The following is a 21,512-nucleotide window of genomic DNA, read 5'->3' on the forward strand; positions in this document are numbered from 1 at the left end:
CTTGCACCTGTAAGTAAATGCGGTTGTCAGTCCCAAAAATGGACAGTGTAAACGTAGCTGTATTTATTTATCCCCTGTACAACACAAAAGTAAAAAGAATATTTATGTAGTTCTTGATCAGATATAATGTTTGTTAATCTCCAAAATGGGAAAAAGCACCACAAATGATAGCTTCCCAGATAGCACACACATGTCTGCAAGATGTCTGTTAAAGATCTATTCATCTGGAAAGCATCTGCTGTGTACAAACATCTGTAAGATGTCAGTTTTACATACACTCTAAACCATACACATCTTAAAGACCTCCAATAGACGTCTATTTGACATCTGATAGGAGACATCCTATAGACGTATTGCAGATGAGCAAACACTCTAAAAAATACATCTTGCAGATGTAAATGCAGATATCAAAAAGGCGTCTCTGAAATGTTTGTGTGCTATCAGCCCTGGTAGCACATGTACATCTCGGAGACGTCTATTTGACGTCTGCATTTACATCTGCAAGACGTAGTTTACTCATCTGCAATACGTCTACTGGACGTTTCCTATCAGGTGTCAAATTGACATCTATTGTACATAAAACTGACATCTTACAGACGTCTGCCAGATGTTTGTACACAGCAGATGCTTTCCAGATCAAGAGACCTTTAACAGACATCTTCCAGATGTACGTGTGCTATTGTCCCTAGAAAATGTATAAATGGAGTGCAGCAGGGAAGATGTAATTTTGTAGTCAGAATATGTAAACTTCCTCTTCCATTGTTCTGAATCAATTTCAAATTCCAATTTTATTCGTCACATACACAGTCATACACAGTATAATATGAAGTGAAATGCTTATGCGACTGCTGATGACCTAAAAATTCAAAAAGAATTGGATTCGTCTGAAAGAAAGTAGTCATATACACCTAGGATGCCTGTAGGGTGAGTAAATAATGGGTTAATATCCCTTTAAGCTTGAAGAGTACCAATGACTTATGAGTTAAATTTGGGTCTGTTCCACATATGAAATTACCATTGGACTTCTAAAGACTTACTATACAGTATAATGCACAAGGCATATGGACTACAGGGTGTTTTTAATGATCTTTATATCATCTCTACATTTTCCATTTGTGGGTAAATAAATACAAACAGATTTCTGGCTGTGAACTTATACTTAAAAAACAGGAGCATTGCATGCAAACCTTTGGGGAAAAATGCTTCTTGCTCTGCTATTTGCAATTTAATTTTTTTGGTGAACTATTCTTTTAATGTAGCTCTCTCGACTTCACTTGAACTTGAAGTTAATGGTTTATGAGTAAACCTTGTTCTTCATGTTTCAATGCTTTTAAGACCACCTTTGATCTTTTATTTAAGAATTTCAGACAAGATAATACAGTCTTTCTGAGAGCTTAAAGTGACATTTTGTCTGGATTGTACAGAACAGAACAGAACATCATCAGTGAACATCCTTTTGAGACCATGATCATTAAAAACATCACAATACTTAATTCTGATTATCTGATCTAATATTTTTAGATAATGCACATAGATCTAATTGACTGCTTAATACATTTATTTATTTAGTCAAAATAAAGCCTATTAAGCCATACACTTAAGGTCCTATTGCTGCACCAGGGTTTATTTTGTAACGACTATTTGACCTGTTTAATTAGTCAAGTCTTTATATCCACTGTTGCTTTGGTTTAGTAGAGCACTGAGTCTGAGAATAACATCTCTTTTCTCTTTTCTACTCAGTCGCCTCTGGCCCCAGCATTCCCTCAACTCTTTCACAAGCATGTCAGCGAACAGAAAGATTCAGAAGGTCAGAGCCAGTAGGGACTGACTTGTGTTGTAGTGCAGCAGGTCTTTGTTCCTCCTCTGCGCTGCTGTTTGGGAGGCTGACTTACTCACTGCTACATCCCAGAGCTATTCCTCATGTCTTACAAATGCATCCGTCTGTGTCAGATCACATTACACTCAGAGACTGACAGCTGGACGTAGGAGATGTCAGTGATGTTCCCTTCTAAAGTGAAGGTAAGACTCGGTTTACCCAGGAAAAACTGAAAAAAAAATAAAATAAAAAAATTATACTTATTAGGGCTGTCAAAATTAACACAGCATCCTTTTTTTCTTCCTTGTATCCCTTTGTCAGACTATATCAAGATGCCATCAAGCATGATAAAACACAAAAGAGAAGTTAATTTGGTACTGGCACGCTGTGTGTGAAGCAACTCTCTGCGCATGCACATGCACAGAAAGCCACTTCAGACTCATTGCATTGAGTTCTCTTTCACGGACAATAACAAATTTTGGGGAGTGACCTTGTATAATAATATGCATTTATTTGTGATTAATCAAAAAAGATTAATGTTTTTTTTTTTTTTTTTTTTTTTTTTTTTTTTTTTTTTATTGATTGATCTACATGAAAATAATGTTCATTATTTACAAAGCCTGTCAATAGACAGATTCTGTCCCTGTCACAATGTGATGCTTTTCAGATTTTTTTTAATGCATCTATTTCTTATTTCACTTGATGCTTTTGCATTTCTCCAGTGGCATTTTCGTTAATGGCGTGTTTTGCTTGTTATTTAAAAGCAAATGATAGTTAGTTCTAGTCCCATCTCTGTCATTCAGATGGACTTTCTTCACTGTTAACAGACAATGGAGAGTCTGATTGTTATTGAACAAGTGCATTGAACAAAAAAGCTCTTATTCTGACATTAGTCTAAATAACACTTGAAATATAAAGCCAGAAATCCATTTCCTGAAAGAAATAACAATGCTGACTTTGCAGCAAAATTAAGATTTTTGTTGTATCAGAGCTACTATGCAGGTGTTATGATGATCATTTTCTGTCTTGTTTTCTATTTGCTGTGCGTAAGGTTCATCACTCAATCCAACACCATCTTTGCATTATAAAATTGTTCATTCAAATTAGGTAATTAGCATGAAAATATCATTAATGTTGGTTACGTTTTGAATGTAGTTGCATTCTATTGATTGGATATTTCAATCTGAAATATTATATTTCATAGAAATATTATGTTAAAAATAAATAAATCTCAGGTTACACATTTAACCATTGTTCCCTGAGAAGTTGAACAAGACCCTGTGTCCCCTAGAGGGCACTATGGGGAATGTCTCAAGAATGATGTCTGAAGCATGAGTCTATATACAACAATGAACTTGACATTGGCAGATGGCAACCTACAATGTCACAACTGGTATGGGCGACAGTGTTAACTTCGTTGACAAATAATTTTCGTCAACAGCATTTTTACTGCCAAAAACGAGAAAAAAAATTTGAATGACAAAAACTATGATGAAAATGTATTGACATTTTCATCAGTTAATAAAAACAAGACGAGCATGTTAGTGAGGGACGATTTGAGAAGAGATTCATTCAGAACAAATCTGCTGTGTGGTTAGGAGGTTAGATGCTGACATTTGCACTGTATCATAGTTTATTGATCTATTCAACGGGACATAAACTGGCATACATTTGTTGCATGTCTCATAAAATGTAAAAAAAAAAAAAAAATAGACACTAAAGCAGCGCCTCTCACACATGCCTCAGGATCGGAGGAATTCACACAAAATTATGTTGAATTTATGTTTTGACAAGTATTCACGTAAACACAGCCGTTACGTCTTAGTTGAATGGAAACAGTTGGGAGAATATTATTTATTGGTACTTTGCATCCGTGCATCCAGTTTTAAAGGGACAGCAGCCTAATTTAGTTGCTATTGTCTGTGGCATTGATGTTAATCAAGCAACTAAAGAAAGACAGAAAATCACTCACTGCTCTTGACTGAATCACTTTAGTAGCCCAAGTAAAGATTAATCTAAATTTCTTCATATAAATACATTTGTCTGCTAGAAAGAATTAAGAATATGGTAAACAAGTTGTTATAAAGAATGTATAATTAGCCTATAAAACCACTATCATTACATTGAAAACAAGACCAAGTTCTTGTTTCTTTATGAAAAGTGGTTTCGTTTAATTTTAATATAAAGGCATTATACAATGAGTTTGGTCATTTTAAAGAAATTCCTAAAAAAACATTACACTGTAAATAAACCCATTTGACTAAATTTACTCTTGATTTAGTCAACCAAATGATATTTATGATATTTAGTTGACTAAAACTAAAACAATTCAGATGACTAAAACTCATGACTAAAACTAAATGCCATTTTAGTCAAAAGACTATGACTAAATCAAGATTTGCTGTCAAAATTAACGAGAGAATAAAAGGGCACCTGTAAAATACATCATCCACTTTTTGTCTAAAGGAGACGTGCAGGAATTCTAGAAGCATGGAAAAGGGAAATAGCATCTTGTTCTCTTTCTCAGGGAACATGGTTACATGCATAACCTGAGGCATTCCCTTTCGAATATGAACTTGCGCTGCGTCCCCTAGAGGGCACTATGAGAAACAGTATACCCAAAGTGCCATGATGAAGGGATGACTGCTTTATTGGCTAAGCTAAGTCTAAGACTCAAAGGAGTCCTCACCCCTGCGCCAGAGATGTGATCATAGACTAGAGCTTCTCAAAAACAGAAGTCTCAACAGGAGAAAGGAGGCCTAACTACATTCTTATTCAGGCCAGCATCCAAGAAGGCTCCAGAGAGCTTAACACTCAGAATTTCTGTTCAGAAAAAGAGTTATAAACTCAGTCTGACTGACCTGATGAAACTCCAACTAAAAACAACAACTCTTGAAATAAGAGGAGTAGGCCTAGCAACACTCCATGCTAGAGTCAGTGGCTAAGGAGGCTCCAAGAAAGCCAGTGACCGAGCAAACTACCACCTAGCCAAGCTCTTGGAGCAAAGGCCTCAGTATGTACTACACTCCAAGTCAAGAGGAGACCTAACAATGTCCCACGCTCATGGTATCTTGAGAGGCTCACATTACTCACCATTACTCTTTGAGCAGAGCTCTGGGGAGCTGAGGCCTTAGTGAGAGGAGGCCTAACGACGCTCGCAGTATCCAAGGAAGCTCACAGAGAACCTAGTCAACTTGGTAGACCTACTTTGGTTAAGAGCAACCATTTTCTAGGCAAGCCAGAGTTTTCCCTCAGTACAAAGTTTTTTTTCTAAACTATAGACAGAATCCTATAGTATAAACCTAAGCCATATCAGGACCAAAGTATTGTCTTTGGAACTCTTTAGTTGGGCTTCTAAGCAACCACCTTGCATTAGGAAGTACATAGCTATGCTCTAAAAAGCACTCAGAACACATTAACAAGCACATAGCAACACCCTGCCACAGTTTTGCGTGAGGAGCCATTAGAAAAATAAAAAAAAAACGAACTAATCTCACAGTTTAGGCAAATGTCTATGCAGCTTCTAAAGTCCCATATAGCAGAACGGCTGTTATTCACACATTTAACTCAGCGACACAGTTTAGCATCATTGTTGTTGTCATGATTATGGCTCCTCAGACACCACCATGACATTAGGTGCACAAAGAGGATGAACATACTGCTGCCAAGACCTTCAGGAAAACTGCCATGAGGAGGACAATGAACATATCATGCAAAATGTTTCTAAAAAATTCTAAAGTGATCTAATTATGCCTCGTTTTTTTTATATCTGTATGATTTATGCATAGTGTTAGCAAGTTTTCTGCAATTTTTCCTTCACTTAAATCTCATTTCATATGGGACCAAGAAAGCAATTCGTCTGTGCCCCGAATCCCAATGAGGGTGTTTGTGGGAGAGGTGAAGACTCAGCATGGTAAATAAGGAGAGGGGTTTTCAAAAGGTTAGCCGACAATCACTGCCACACACTACGGCTGGAACGGCAGACAATAAAACAGAAGGTACAGGAGATATTTTGTTTTGGAGGAAAGCTTGGCTGTAAGTGTCAGGATCGACCCCTAACCTTCACTGCATTAATTATCAAAACACTTCTGTTATTCTTAGGTCTGCCGAATATGAAGTAGGCTTTACTGAAAGAAAGAAAAAAACTTTCGATTTGAATATACCGAATATGCATTCACCTCTATCACCCCCTCACAGTGGAATGTTTCTAATTAGTCAATATGCATAGTTTTTAAGCCTTACCCTAAACTTTGAAGTTGCATATTTGCATTTGACAAAGCAAAGCTCTTCCAATGTGACATTGCTTCTTCTAAAAAAAAAAGTTTTTTTTTACATAAGTACAACTTTACAGAGACTGTAAATGCCAATCATAATGTTTAAAGTCATAATAATAATAATAATAATAATAACAACAGTAATATTTATTATTATTATTATTATTATTATTATTATTATTATTATTATTATTATTATTATTATTATTATTATTATTGTTATTGTTGTTGTTGTCATAATACCCTTTTAAATTCTTTAGTTTTTGGGACCCCCACAATTTCTAGAGAACATTAATTCTTAAATTTATTTGAAATATAAAAATATTTTTTGAGGTATATGCTTTAAAAGGGAATTTAAAATGCCATTTGAGTAAAGAAAAAAATAAGTCAATTTTTTACAACAAATTTAATTTATCATGTTTTAAAGATGTTCAGACTTTTTTGCTGTAAAGTAGCCTAATAATTAATTTATGATAAATTAAAATGATTAATGATTAAGTTGAGTTTTTTTTTTTTATTCCCAGTGTAATTAATTAACCAAATTAATTAAAATTGAATTAAAGAAAAAAAAAGACACAAATTATCTAAAAAAAATGTCAAAATATCTAAATAGCCTTTAAAAACTTTCACATTTTTCTGAGAATTTAGAAATAAATTTGTCTTCCTCCAGATATTTTCAATAACAAATATAAAACAATTTGTGAGGTATATACATAAAAATGGCATTGGGGTAAGGAAGGTAAATTTAATCTGGCATAAGTAAAACATGTTAAAATATACTGATTAAGATAAATTTAAGTGATAAATGATTAAGTTTAATAACTTTCCCTCTTTTTTTCAGTGTAAAAAAAACTGAACCGCCCCAAACTTATGCCATTGGCTGATCCAGTGTTGCTGTGTAAGGCCAGTCTGTAAGTAACTGTGTTACATTTTAGCATGAATCAACATGCAAACAGCTTAAATCTACTGTTGTATGTCCATGCTGAACTGGAATTTTAACATCAATAAATGCCACACTTAACCTTCGAGCTTCAGCTGCATTGAGTTGATGTCTCAACAGCAGTCTGTGAATCTCTAAACTACCATAGTTCACACTAACTCCGACGCACACAGGCAAGAGCTACAGAGACAGAACGCTAAAAAAGATATGGAAGTCAACTGATCTGATAACCACACTAAAACCCTCTGCGATTGGAAAAACTGCCGACGGCCTTGCCAAGCGAAAAGGTCAAACGGATGGAGACGCTGCATCGGACAACTAAGAAACATTCAAAGCTCAAAGATAGTATGTGCTTTGAAAAGAGGAAAAAAGGGCGAAAAGGTGCCCTGCTTATGCATGAGACATCTCTTAACAGCCATCTGTCCTCCCGCTCCTTCTGAGACATCGTGTTTGACAGCGAGACCTGACTCGTGCTACGTTTGATCCTCCGATAACCCGCGAGGAGGGGCGGACATGAGAGAGGCATAGCCAGTGGCTTAAAAAATGAAAGAAACCAACTTGGTGCGTTCGACACTCTTTATCCTCACAGACAAAACACCTTAGATTTACGAGTCTCTGAAGAACCAAGTCCTGGAGGGCAGACAGCATGTTTTATTTGTGCCACTTTCTCAGATGCCGCTTCGAAGAAAATATAATCTGGGCTCAGTGACTTCCAAGCGTCAGGACCAATCCTCAGATGTACTTTCTGTGTAAGGTACGGGGAAAAAGTGAGCACTTCTGAGCCATCTGTCTGTTAGGGAGTCTAAAACGAACAGCGTTTACATGACTCCAGCTGCGCTCTGGCTCTGAATCTGATTGGCTGGCCCTGGTTGTGTGGCTGCATATCTTTGCGGCGTATGGAAAGGATATTGGTGTGACTGATCTCATTTGGAGCCTTCTTTCTTCAGATCATCGCTTCTATATTGCAGTGTAGGCTACGTCTACCTTTGGAGAGGAAAATATTGCAGACTAGGATTCAGGAGTTTAGCCGGAGGGTGACAGGAGGACAAGGGCGAGATGGAAGTTGCGAGAAGAGGAGTAGGTGGTTGGGTTTTAACATAAAGGGCCTAATTACGCTTGGAGCGAAGCGGTAATGCATCTTTAGCCCAGAACTGTCATCTACCTAATCTCTCCATAGCCCCACCCCTCACATACGCTGCATACATAACAGCTCGTGCAACAGAACGCTCTTTTACCGTATTTATTTATAGGCCCACATTGTGTGGTGGTTGGTTGATTGATTGATGGGTTTGTTGTTTGGACGCTTGCATGCGCACACGCTGAGGCGTTTATAGCCAGATGTTGCTGCCTAGAACTTCATCATTTAGACCTTAACTGTGAGCCTTAAGCCTGAATAATCGTCCATTGGCTGTATTTGTATTTCTACAGTGCCTTAATGTACACAACTCAATGAGTCTGTTTACACACAGTGATGTCTTGAAATTAGCCTGAAGCCATGATTTCCTTGTTAGCTGAGAGTAAATTCAGACAATTAAATGGGTCATTCTGAATTCGAAAGTTAAACATAGTTCATTTTTCTCTCATAAACGCCTTTGGACAACTTGCTTCAGTGCTTTATTTTTTTTTTTTTCACTAATAAACACCAGTGTCAATAACCCCAGTTTTTGTTTTGTTTGGTTTTGAAAGAGAAGAATATATTTTAACATCAATAAATTACACAATTAACCTTTGAGCTTATACTTTATTGAGCTGAAGTCTCAACAGAAATCTGTGAATCTTTGGACTATCGTAGTTCAAACTAACTCTGATGCACCCAGCCTCGTTAACCTTAAAAATATTTTTCCAGTTTCCATTTTTACACTTGACCCAGTACAAGTGAGTAAAAATAAAAAAAAATAAGTGTATTAGAAGAGATTTATTTATTTTGTTGTATGTGCAAAGCAATTTAGAGTGATACAGTGGGGAAAATAATTATTTGATCTCCTGCTGATTTTGTGTTTGCCCACTGACAAAGAAATGATCTGTCTATAATTTAAATGGTAGGTTTATTTGAACAGTGAACAGAATAGCAAAAAAAAATGCATTTCAAAAAAGTTAAAGACGTCATAAATTTATTTGCATTTTAATGAGTGAAATAAGTATTTGATCCCCTATCAATCAGCAAGATTTTTGGCTCCCAATTGTCTTTTATACAGGTAACAAACTGAGATTAGGAGCACTCTCTTAATAGTAGTGCTCCTAATCTCAGCGTGTTACTTGTATAAAAGACACCTGTCCACAGAAGTCAAGTCAAGTCAAGTCACCTTTATTTATATAGCGCTTTTAACAATACAGATTGTGTCAAGGCAACTTCACAGTATTTAAACAGCACAATAGTGTGTAAGTAACGCATTATTGTAAACAATCAATTTTCAGTTAAAGGCAGTTAATCAATGAATTCAGTGATATCATCGTCCAGTTCAGTTCAAATAGTATAGGATATCGCTGGAAAGTGTCCCCAACTAAGCAAGCCAGAGGCGACAGCGGCAAGGAACCAAAACTCCACAGGTGACAGAGATGGATAAAAAAACCTTGGGAGAAACCAGGCTCAGTCGGGGGACCAGTTCTCCTCTGGCCAGACGAAACCAGCAGTTTGTAGCAATGTCAGATTGTAGAGAACTCATTAGGTTCCCGTGGTGTAGCGCCAATGGCCGTCTAGGTTGGGGAGGTCTTCATTGATGATCTGTCTCTGGAGCTCATCTGGTTGACATTCAGGGCTATAGAAGTCATCTCCAGGTGGTGATCCATGATCTAAGCTGAGTACGGACTGGATCCGGGGTACTGCAGTGATCATCTGATCTGGATACAGGCTGGGTCTGGTGGCTACGGTGACCTCGGAATAAGAATGAAACAGACTAATATTAGCGTAGATGCCATTCTTCTTATGATGCAACGAGTACATCAAGAGTTATGGGACGTGTTTTCGGTTCCGGTTGACCTAATTAATGCAGCCTAACAATCCTTTAACGGATTTGAATTATAGGAATGTGTTAATGTTTTATGTGTAAGCCAGGTTAAAGAGATGTGTCTTTAATCTAGATTTAAACTGACAGATTGTGTCTGCCTCCCGAGCAGTGTTAGGTAGATTGTTCCAGAGTTTAGGCGCTAGATAAGAAAATGATCTGCCGCCCGCAGTTGATTTTGATATTCTAGGTATTATCAAATTGCCAGAATTTTGAGAACGCAGCGGACGTGAGGGACTATAATGCGATAGGAGCTCGTTTAAGTACTGAGGAGCTAAACCATTGAGGGCTTTATAAGTAATTAGCAAGATTTTAAAATCTATACAATGTTTTATAGGGAGCCAATGCAGTGTTGACAGAACGGGGCTAATATGGTCATACTTTTTGGTTCTAGTAAGAACTCTTGCTGCTGCATTTTGGACCAGCTGGAGTTTGTTTATTAAGCGTGCAGAACAACCACCCAATAAAGCATTACAATAATCTACCCTTGAGGTCATGAACGCATGAATTAACGTTTTGGCATTTGACATTGACAGCATAGGTCGTAATTTCTATATATTTTTAAGATGGAAAAATGCGGTTTTGCAAATGCTAGAAATGTGGCTTTCAAAGGAGAGATTGCTATCGAATAGCATACCTAGGTTCCTAACTGATGACGACAAATTTACAGAGCAGCCATCTAGACTGTGTTTTAGGTTATTACTTGTGGAGGTTTTAGGTCCAATAATTAACACCTCTGTTTTTTTTTTCAGAATTTAACAGTAAGGAGTTACTCGCCATCCAGTTTTTAATATCAGCTATGCATTCTGTTAGTTTTTCAAGTTGGTATGTTTCACCAGGCCGCGAAGCAATCAATCAATCAGATTCCAAACTCTTCACCATGGCCAAGACCAAATAGTTGTCCAAGGATGTCAGGGACAAGATTGTAGACCTACACAAGGGTGGAATGGGCTACAAGATTATCGCCAAGCAGCTTGGTGAGAAGGTGACAACAGTTGGTGCGATTATTCGCAATTGAAGAAACACAAAATAACTGTCAATCTCCCTTGGCCTGGGGCTCCATGCAAGATCTCACCTCGTGGAGTTTCAATGATCATTACAATGGTGAGGAATCACCCCAGAACTACACGGGAGGATCTTGTCAATGATCTCAAGGCAGCTGGGACCATAGTCACCAAGAACACAATTGGAGGAGGAATGCTGCCTATGACCCCAAGAACACCATCCCCACCGTCAAATATGGAGGTGGAAATATTATGCTTTGGGGGTGTTTTTCTGCTAAGGGGACAGGACAACTGCGCCGTATCAAAGAGACAATGGATGGGGACATGTACTGTCAAATCTTGGGTGAGAACCTCCTTTCCTCATTGAAAATGGCTTGTGGATGACCCAAAACACATGACCAAGGCAACAAAGGAGTGGCTCAAGAAGAAGCACATTAAGGTCCTGGAGTGGCCTAGCCAGTCTTCAGACCTTAATCCCATAGAAAATCTTTGGAAGGAGCTAAAGGTTTGAATTGTCAAATGTCGCCTCGAAACCTTAATGACTTGGAGAGGATCTGGATAGAGGAGTGATACAAAATCCCTCCTGAGATGTGTGCAAACCTGGTGTCCAACTACAAGAAATGTCTGACCTCTGTGATTGCCAAAAAGGGTTTTGCCACCAAGTACTAAGCCATGTTTTGCAACATTAAAATGCAAATCAAATTTATAACTTTTTTAAAAGCATTTTTTTGTTGTTATTCCGTCTCTCACTGTTAAAATAAAATTATGCCATTAAAAATATAGACTGATCATTTTTTTTTGTCAGTGGGCAAACATACAAAATCAACAGGGGATCAAATAATTATTTACCCTACTGTACCATTTTATATTTTATTTATTGAAGAGTAAAATGTTAACATCATTTTACAGGTTCTTCAGGTGTTCCTGGCAACTTGAAGGTGGTTTATTACTAGTCTTACTAAGTCAAAAGAATCCAGTTTGGTTTCAATATACAGTCCCGCGATCAATGTAAGAATATAGGATTTTTATTGTGAAAATTGTAAATCTGATTGCTTAGATGAGCAACAGCACACTGAGGTTAAAACTGAGATATAAGGAGGTTTGTTCAAAACCTCATAATTATTTGGAAAGTCAATAAATAGACCAAACCAGCAACCGCAAGACTTCAAAACTGAACTAAAGTCTCCTTTGTTCAAATGGATTGTGTTGTGCATGCAAATTATAGGATTAATTTGTCTAGAATTTTGCACATTTTGCTACTGAATATTAATATTCATGTCATTCATTGAGATTGTAGAAGGCTGCAGCATATCCAAAAAAAGAAAATCCATTGACATCCTCAGTAACCTGATGTGTTCCTGCAAAATGTTAATTAAAATGGGGCTTTGAGCAAAGTAGACATTTTTAGTGCACGTCAAGAATTAATTTGAGTTTCGAACCCTCTTCTTAAGGCACTAATGCTAATTACAACATTAGAACGCTTTTTCATATATCAAAACAAGCCACTCCTCTAATACATAAAGCTTTATTTTATCCACATCTTGTTCTGTTGGCTGGTGAGAAGCAGAATGGAAGCAGAATGACCTAATTACGGCCGTCATGAAGATGCATAATTTCATCTCACCCTTCATTCCTGTATTCGCTAATTGCTATCACATTGTAAAACACACACTTTGTCCCTTTGTATCAGCAAAGCCTCATTAGAAAACAATGCATTGGCTGCTTTCAGCTAATGTATTTGTCACAATTGCTAGCAAGCTAATGTACTGAGCGCTGCAGGCTTCACTGCACTAAAGCCATCCTCCTACACACAGACACATACGTTTATTAAGTTTGCTTTAGTGTGCTTTAAGTGATAACAATCATCATAAATCAGGATGCCGCATTTCCAATAACCCAGCTTGGAGCAAATGGACACAAGAAGTCATTACAATATAAAAGAAGGGAAATCTCCACTGACGCTGAGAATATTTGTCAAGATATGCACATTTAGCAATACTGGATCATATAACACCAGCATTTACATAAGAGGTGAAACAACTATAAAATAGAGAAGTAACTTTCTAGGCCAAGTCGGAGTGTTTCCTCAATACAAATCTCAGCAAAAATGGTTTGTCTACTTATTTGTTTGTTTAAATTTTTATTAAATATTTTATTTTATTTTATTTTTAAATAAGAAAATGCTTTGAGAAAATGCTTTTGAATTTAAAGATTTAAATTTATCTTATTTTGTCTTCTGGGAAACATGTAAGCATCTTCTGTAGTTTCTGAAGGGCTAAATTAAAATATGATATTTAGGTAAAATAATAAAACTATACACATCTCCATTCTGTTCAAATGTTTTCACCCCCTGGCTCTTAATGCATTGTTTTTTTTCTTTTCTTCTGAAGGATCAGTGAGCATTTGAACCTTCTGCAGTAGTTGCATATGAGTCCCTCAGTTGACCTTAGTGGGAAAAGATGGATCTCAAAACCATTTTTGGAGAGGGTTCAAATACACAAAAATTCAGACCTTTCTGAAGAACAAATGAACAACCAAAAAAAAAAAAAAACAGCTGTGGATCATAAGAATCAAGTGTATGTAAATTTTTGAACGGGATAATTTTTATAAATTCAACTATTATTTTCTCTTGTGGACTTTATGTAAACATCTTTCATGTAAAATATTCAGGTCAGTACTAAATAAACAATAACATGCATTTTGCATGATCCCTCTTATTTTTCAGATTCTGAAAAGGGATGTAAACTTATGACTTCAACTCTACCATGTTTGTTTGTCCCATGTGTGACTCACATGAGACTTGCAATATTCTTTTCAAGGTCATGTCTCTTTATTATTTATTTATTTATTTATTGGAGGGCTGTGCTTAAAATGTGCTAGCCTGATTGAATGCAAATTACTATCAACACACACACACGCACGCACGCACGCACGCACACACACACACACACACACACACACACACACACACACTAATAACACCACATTCAACCCCCAGTGAAGCTTAATTATAAAGTTGATAGGACCCAGATTGATTTGTTAGCATGTCAATCAAACATAGGAAGGAAAGAGAGGAAGCTGTGCGGTAATTGGCCATGAACGTAGAGGAATAATAAATATTCATGTGTGTTCTGCAATTGTGGCCCTCCTCAGGGCTAATGTGGCTCCACACTCAAGTCTCTTTGCACCCTTCACATCTGGAGAGGGCATGTTGCCCATTCCTTGACATGAATAAGCCCAGGCCAGACTTTATGTGTTAAGACTGCTTGAAAAGTAGATTTGATGACCTTCTCATCCTCTCAAGTGTAACACATTCAATTTGGTAGTCTTACTATAATTTGGGATGTTGCAGATTATTGGACACAGGTGTCCATGAAGTACAGGTTGAGAGATCTTTTTTTTTTTTTTTTACCTCAGCCGATTGTATTTAGGCTTTAAATTTCATAAAAGTTGTGTTTATTTGATTGAAGCATAAGAAAATGTAAGAATCATAAACTTTTGTTGGTCACAGAGATGATTTTCTGCAGTAATCCAAAGGCAAAGAAAAATCCTACTGCGTTTATGTTGAGGAAACCAGGGTGATACGAAAAATACAGTGCCTTGCGAAATTATTCATACCCCTTCATTTTTTTTTCACATTTTGTTATGTTGCTGCCTTATGTTAAACTATAAATTACAAAATGTTTTATAAATTAGTAAAATTTACACTCCATACACCATAATAATGACAAAGCAAAAACCAGATTTGCAAATTTTACTAATTTATTAAAAATAAAACACTGAAATAAGTACATTGCATAAGTATTCATAACCTTAACTCAGTACATAGTTGAATCACCTTTACAGCTTCAAGTCTTTTTGGGTATGATGTGACAAGCTTTGCACATCTGCATTTGGCAATTATCTGCCATTCTTTGCCTCACCTTTTCACCTCTCAAGCTCTGTCAGCTTGGATGGGGGCTGGCAGACATTTTCTAGAAACCTATTTGTTCCAAACGTCTTCCATTATGGATAATGCTTCTGTGAACCTTCAATGCAGCAGATTTATTTTTCTGAACTCTTCCCTAGATCATTGCCTTAACGCAAGTCTGTCACTGAGCTCTACAGGCAGTTATCTTGACCTCAGGACTTTGCCACAGTTTAACTCCACTCGAAGTGTAGTAACATCTAGAAGCAATATGAATGCTCCTGAGCTAAATATCGAGTGTCCCAGAAAAAAGGCATGAATACTTATGCAACGGGATATTTTCAGTTTTTTATTTTTAATAAATTTGCACAAATGTTAAAAACCTATTTTTTGCTTTGCCATTATGGAGTAGGGAGTGTAGATTGATGTGGGAAAAAAGTAGTTTAACATAAGGCAGCAACATAACAAAATGTGAAAAAAAAAAATGAAGGGGTATGAATAATTTCGCAAGGCACTGTACGTTATCACTGCAGCACCCTATTTGGCCAAAAGTCATATTCCTGTATTCTCAAAATGCTAGAGTGTTGAAACAAAGCTTGACATCGCCACCATAAACAGACAGCGCTTGAGCAGTTTGGGGCCACCTAGTGATCACCTAGTGAACCTTTTTGTCTTGGCTAGTCTTCCTACAAACTCTTATCTAATTTGGCTTAAAATTTACTTCATTATTTCATTTTTTTCCCCCTCTCTCTCCTCAAAGTAATTGTTATTTGCCAGTAGCAGCAGCAGCAGTATTTTTAAATTTTTGTGTGCTGACTCTCTTTGGCCTTAATGTGGCTTTGGACCATTAGCTCTGCTCTGCTAGTGTGTTTGAAGCCCACCTACGGGTCTTGAAATTGCGCTTGTTTTGTCTTTGACCTCTTCGCTTTGAGTTTAGTGAATGCAGGACAGTTTGACCTTGTGATTAGTGCTTGTATCTTTTACTGATTGTTTTTTTGGGAGATAATAGCTGGTGCTAATAAAATAATTGCACAGTTTGCTACAGTTGATTGCATTATTATTTTGTTAATTTGCAAGATATTTTTCTAATTTGCTTTGGTAATTTTCAAAGAGAGCTTATAGTGGAAATAAATATGTGGAAATACTGGATCACAGCTTGAAGTGATTTTATGAATATGATTATTTTCTGAAAGAAAACAACAAGGCAAACTGTCAAATAAATGTTCAGCAAATCAATATCAATAAAATATGTAGCTCTATGGGTTATTGTATATTTTATGACCTAAAAATCAATTTCCTTCACTGCTTGTGAAAATATAATATATATCACAATATATCTATAAAAGAAAGAAAGAAAGAAAGAAAAACACTTCTTTCTTTTTTCTTTCTTTGCATAGTAAATGTTCACATAAACTATTATGGCAGCACACAGTTTCCTCTTGCTTGAGTCAAAAGACTGCATTTTAATGGGTTGAAAACAGACACGCAAAGTGAGATTAGGACTGAGATTAAGAGATTAAGGTTGCTGAATGGGTTGGATGTGTGGCAACCGGACGGCTTCTGAGACACTTTGGACTGCAGGTGTCCTAAAGAAGATGTGTGAATAAGGAACATCTCTCTGACGTCTGACCTGTGTAAGTGTGAGTTTGTGGACAGCTACAGTTTCTTGTCTCTTGCTCTCTTTTGCACTCAGATGAACTCTTTAAAACTGTCAAATGACCCCATCAGGAAGGACAAAAGAGGACGAGACAGGTTGTTAACAAGCCCCATAGAGATATCTTAACACATTACCTATATTGCCCTATAAGCAAAGCAAAGCAAGTAAAGCCAAAAGTTTACATACACTTTGCAGAATCTGCAAAATGTTAATTATTTTACGAAATAAGAGGGATCATATAAAATCCATGTTATTTTTTATTTAGTACTGACCTGAATAACATATTTCACACACAAAAAAAGATGTTTACAAGAGAAAATAATAGTTTAATCTATAAAATTGGCCGTTTAGAAGTTTGCATACTCAATTCTCAATTTTTTTTTTTTTTTTTTTTTTTTTTTTTTTTTGTGATAGTCCTTAAAAGTGACCTTCAGGTCCCACAAATTCTTTGTTTTTTTCAGAATTTTTGTGTATTTGAACCCTTTCCAACAATGACTGTATGATGGTGAGGACAACTGAGGGACTCATACGCAACTATTACAGAAGGTTCAAACGCTCACTGATGCTTCAGAAGAAAACACAATGCTTTAACACCCGGGGGTGGAAACTTTTTGAATTTGAAGATCAGGGTAAATTTTACTTATTTTGTCTTCTGGGAAGCATTTGTGAGCACTTGAACCTTCTGTAATAGTTGCATATGAGTCCCTCGGTTGTCCTCAGTGTGAAAAGATGGATATCAAAATCATAAAGTCATTGTTGAAAAGGGTTCAAATGCACAAAAATACTGAAAAACCAAATAATTTGTGGGACCTGAAGGATTTTTCTGAAGACTAGCGAGCAGTTTAACTGTTCAGGACAAACAAGGGACTCATGAACAACTATCACTAAACAAACAAACAAACAAACAAAAAAAAAAAAAAAAAAAAAACAGCTGTGGATCATTCCGGTAACAACACAGTATTAAGACTCAAGTGTATGTAAACTTTTGAACGGGGTCATTTTTTTATAAATTCAAATAAAAATGTGTTCCTGTGGAATACATGTAAATGTATATACATGTCCATGACATATATGTCTATACCTAAACACACATATTTTTTGGGCTATAGATGTATATGTTAATATATGCAATTGTTTCGATTTCTAATAGATTTCATATATGTTTTTACTTCATATGACAATGTATGTCATATATGGATATTTAATATATGTAGATATATTTGTGTATAGGGATTTTATATAGATAAGATTTTAAGAGTTTTTAGTTAATTTAGCCTATTTACAGTTGATTTAGTGCAGCACAAGTTTAGCAAATAACAACATATAAAGTTGTTTGTTGCCAAATTGAGAGATTTCCTGGAACAATCTAGCTTTTCCCTGAAATGTAGCATATTTCAAACTCATTATAGAGTGGGTACTTTGGTTTACGTAAATAGACAAACACAGCAATAGAGATGTAATATAATGTCTGTTGGTTGCGCTCTAATGTGAATCAGCCCAACAAAGTGGGCTTAATTCTGAAATTTACAGACTCAATCCATCCCTTTAATGCTCAAATTGGATTAAGCCACATTTGTTTGGTTTGGGGACTCAAATATGTAGGACACATCATAATTGGGAAGAGAACTGCAATATTCAGGACTTAATGAAGTCTGCCGCCCACCTGCAGCGGCATTATTTCAGTATCCTGATGTGGATTACATTCTAAGAGAGAATCGTTTGGCTGGCAGCCTATAGCATCTACACAGACCAGCAGATCTTTGAAGAACTCAGAGACAAATAAACTCATCTCATCTCAACACAGACAGCAACCAGAACATGATCGCCTTCCTCTCTATGGCATTCTTTGAGGAAATGTTAATTATATAAAATGTCAATCAATCGATGTTGGAATGTCTACTTATGCTCACTTACACGCATTTATTTAAAAAACATATAGTAAAATTGTAAAATATTTTTCAGCCATATGGCATCAGTATTTTTATTTTTTTTAAAGTATATTATATTTATTTAATATACTTTAAAATATATTTTATTGCTGTGATTTAATTTAATTTAATTTAATTTTTTGTTGTTGACAAATCAGTTTCAAAAATCACAAAGGATTCAAAAAACATGAACTGAATACTGGAGTAATGATTCTGAACATTAAATTTTAATTACAGATATTTTAATGTATACTAGTATATATATATATATATATATATATATATATATATATATATATATATATATATACAAAACAAAAAAACAAAACAATTAAATAAAAAAATAATTAAATTAAATTAATAAATTGAATGGTGTGTATATGTCACAAGGAGGGTCAGAGACGTGCGGATCCATTCGCAGCATTTATTTAGAATCGTCAACAGGCCAGAATAATCACCAGAAAACAGGAACAACGTAGGTAATCCGGGAAACAGTTCAATAGACAGGCAATGGTCGCAATGGCAGGAAGCAGGAATCGTCAACGGGGTACACAGTCCAGAGTCATACACAGATAATCCAACACAGAGAGAAACGCTTAGAATAACGACCATATGGAACGATAAGACTTCGCAGAGTGGCAGTGTGTGTGTGAAGCTTAAATGCAGTCAGTGTGATGAGGTGCAGCTGTGAGCAGTAATCAGTAAAGTGGGAAACGAGGAGCAGCTGTGTGCAGTGATTGGTGCAGTGGCTTATGGGGATTGCAGTCCAGAATGTGTGTGCAAGAGTTCATGATGAGAAGACAGACCAGATACATGACAGAGCCCCTCCCCAAGGAGCAGCTTCCAGACGCTCTAACCACATAATACAACCTGGAGGGTGGTGGAGCGGTGGCGGAACAGGGGGAGGGATGGAGGGCCAGGTCCATGTAGGGGTACTGGAACCCCGAACTGAGGCGGAGCCGACGGAGGGAGAAGCCATGATGGAGGAAGGGTTGGCTCCTGCATGGGGCCGACCGACGGAGGTGGAGCCGGTGGAGCCCGAGGCGGAACCGGAGAGTCGATGGTCCTGGGCGACACAGAGGATCCGGAGGGCCAAGGCGGAACCCAAGGCTCTGGCGACCCCGGTGGAGATGGAGGTCCGGAGGTACGCAGCGGAGCCGGAGTGACAGAGGATCGAGGCTGTGCCCACGGGAGGGAGGAGGTCCACAGAGCCGGCAGGACGGAGTGACGAGGCGCAGCCGGAGGAGTAGAGTCCAGAGGCGAAGGTGGGGCGATGACTGACCGGGGCGGAGCCGGAGAGACGATGGAGCCCGGAGGAGCTGGTGGGCCGACGGCCGACAACGGAGACGAGGGAGCACAGAGCCGGGGTGGAGCCGCAGGGTCGGAGGGCCGAGGTGGAGTCCAGGACTCTGAGACTGGAGGTGATGGTGAGGGGTCCTTCAGTCTGGACACCGATGGAGACTGGCAGTCCCACAGCAAGTCCTCTGCACCGAAGGTGGGATGTGGGTGAGCAGAGGGACTGTCAGGAGACAGAGGTGGCGGAACTGGAGCAGCAGGGAGGGTGGGTGGGAACAGTCCATGCATGAGCTCCGTGACCAGAACCGGGCAGACAGGAATCTCAGGACGACTGGATGGAACCAGCGGAGTCTCTGGAAGGCTGGGCGGAACCAGCGGAGGCTCTGGAAGGCAGGGCTGAACCAGCGGAGTCTCTGGAAGGCAGGGCTGAACCAGCGGAGTCTCTGGAAGGCTGGGCGGAACCAGCGGAGGCTCTGGAAGGCTGGGCGGAACCAGCGGAGGCTCTGGAAGGCTGGGCGGAACCAGCGGAGGCTCTGGAAGGCAGGGCTGAACCAGCGGAGTCTCTGGAAGGCTTGGCGGAACCAGCGGAGTCTCTGGAAGGCTTGGCGGAACCAGCGGAGGCTCTGGAAGGCTGGGCGGAACCAGCGGAGGCTCTGGAAGGCTGGGCGGAACCAGCGGAGGCTCTGGAAGGCTGGGCGGAACCAGCGGAGGCTCTGGAAGGCTGGGCGGAACCAGCGGAGTCTCTGGAAGGCTGGGCGGAACCAGCGGAGTCTCTGGAAGGCTGTGAGCAGTAATCAGTAAAGTGGGAAACGAGGAGCAGCTGTGTGCAGTGATTGGTGCAGTGGCTTATGGGGATTGCAGTCCAGAATGTGTGTGCAAGAGTTCATGATGAGAAGACAGACCAGATACATGACAGTATATATAGATTTACATTTACATTTGGTTGATTTCCATTTTTACATTATTTATTTTTTTATTTACTTTTTTTAATACATAGTACCTTTTTGTATAACAAACTTAAAAGGCATCTTGACTGTAGCTCAACTATAAATAAGTTTGTCCTATCTTGGGCAGCTATATTTTTAGTAACTTCCCATTCATTAATAAAACCTGCATTATTTTTGGTGACATTATTATTACCTGTACTCATACATTCATTGACATTCTCGTATTCTCAGAGGTATCTGTCACTTCTCAGGTTAAAGGCCTGCATATGCAGGAGTCTGAGGAGAAGGCCACGGCTCTTCTTACACTCAAGCAGGTGAGTTCATGAATCTATGGATATCCGTGTATATTCACCTCTGACTGCTATATAAAGCCAGTGCGTTTGCCTCGAATACAGGCAAGTGATCATAAAACAATCTGTGCAAAATGAACAGGGCTAAAGGTACATTGACTCCAGATTTCTACTTGCTCTTTGCAAAAAATTCTGCCTACAGCTATAGCCTGGAAGAAATGCATTAGCGTTGTAATAAAAACACTGCTCGGTTATTAAATATGTGATCTCTACAAAGAGCAAAAATATTTCTAAGGATATTAGCTTAACAGTTCAGCTATTTCTTTGCCAAAGTGAATCTCTGAAGTGTTCCGTTCTGGTGTTGTATCTTGTCACATGTGTGTGTGTGTTTCATCAGTTCTGCAGGCCTGGCTGTGCTGTTTGTCGCTGTGGCCATGTTGGCTTTCTCACG

The 21,512-nt window shown here is 38.0% G+C and overlaps 1 protein-coding gene across 1 annotated transcript in view; it reads left to right on the top strand.

Moving 5' to 3' along the window:
• Nucleotides 1–21,195: 21,195 nt before the first annotated feature.
• The window catches only part of smtla (somatolactin alpha), an 8,076-nt gene continuing 7,759 nt past the window's right edge, over nucleotides 21,196–21,512 (top strand). The window contains 2 exon segments of the mRNA XM_073851115.1: nucleotides 21,196–21,211; nucleotides 21,459–21,510. Coding sequence (XP_073707216.1) covers nucleotides 21,196–21,211; nucleotides 21,459–21,510 — 68 coding nt within the window.

Source organism: Garra rufa, chromosome 11, assembly GCF_049309525.1.
Source record: "Garra rufa chromosome 11, GarRuf1.0, whole genome shotgun sequence".
Taxonomy (NCBI): domain Eukaryota; kingdom Metazoa; phylum Chordata; class Actinopteri; order Cypriniformes; family Cyprinidae; genus Garra; species Garra rufa.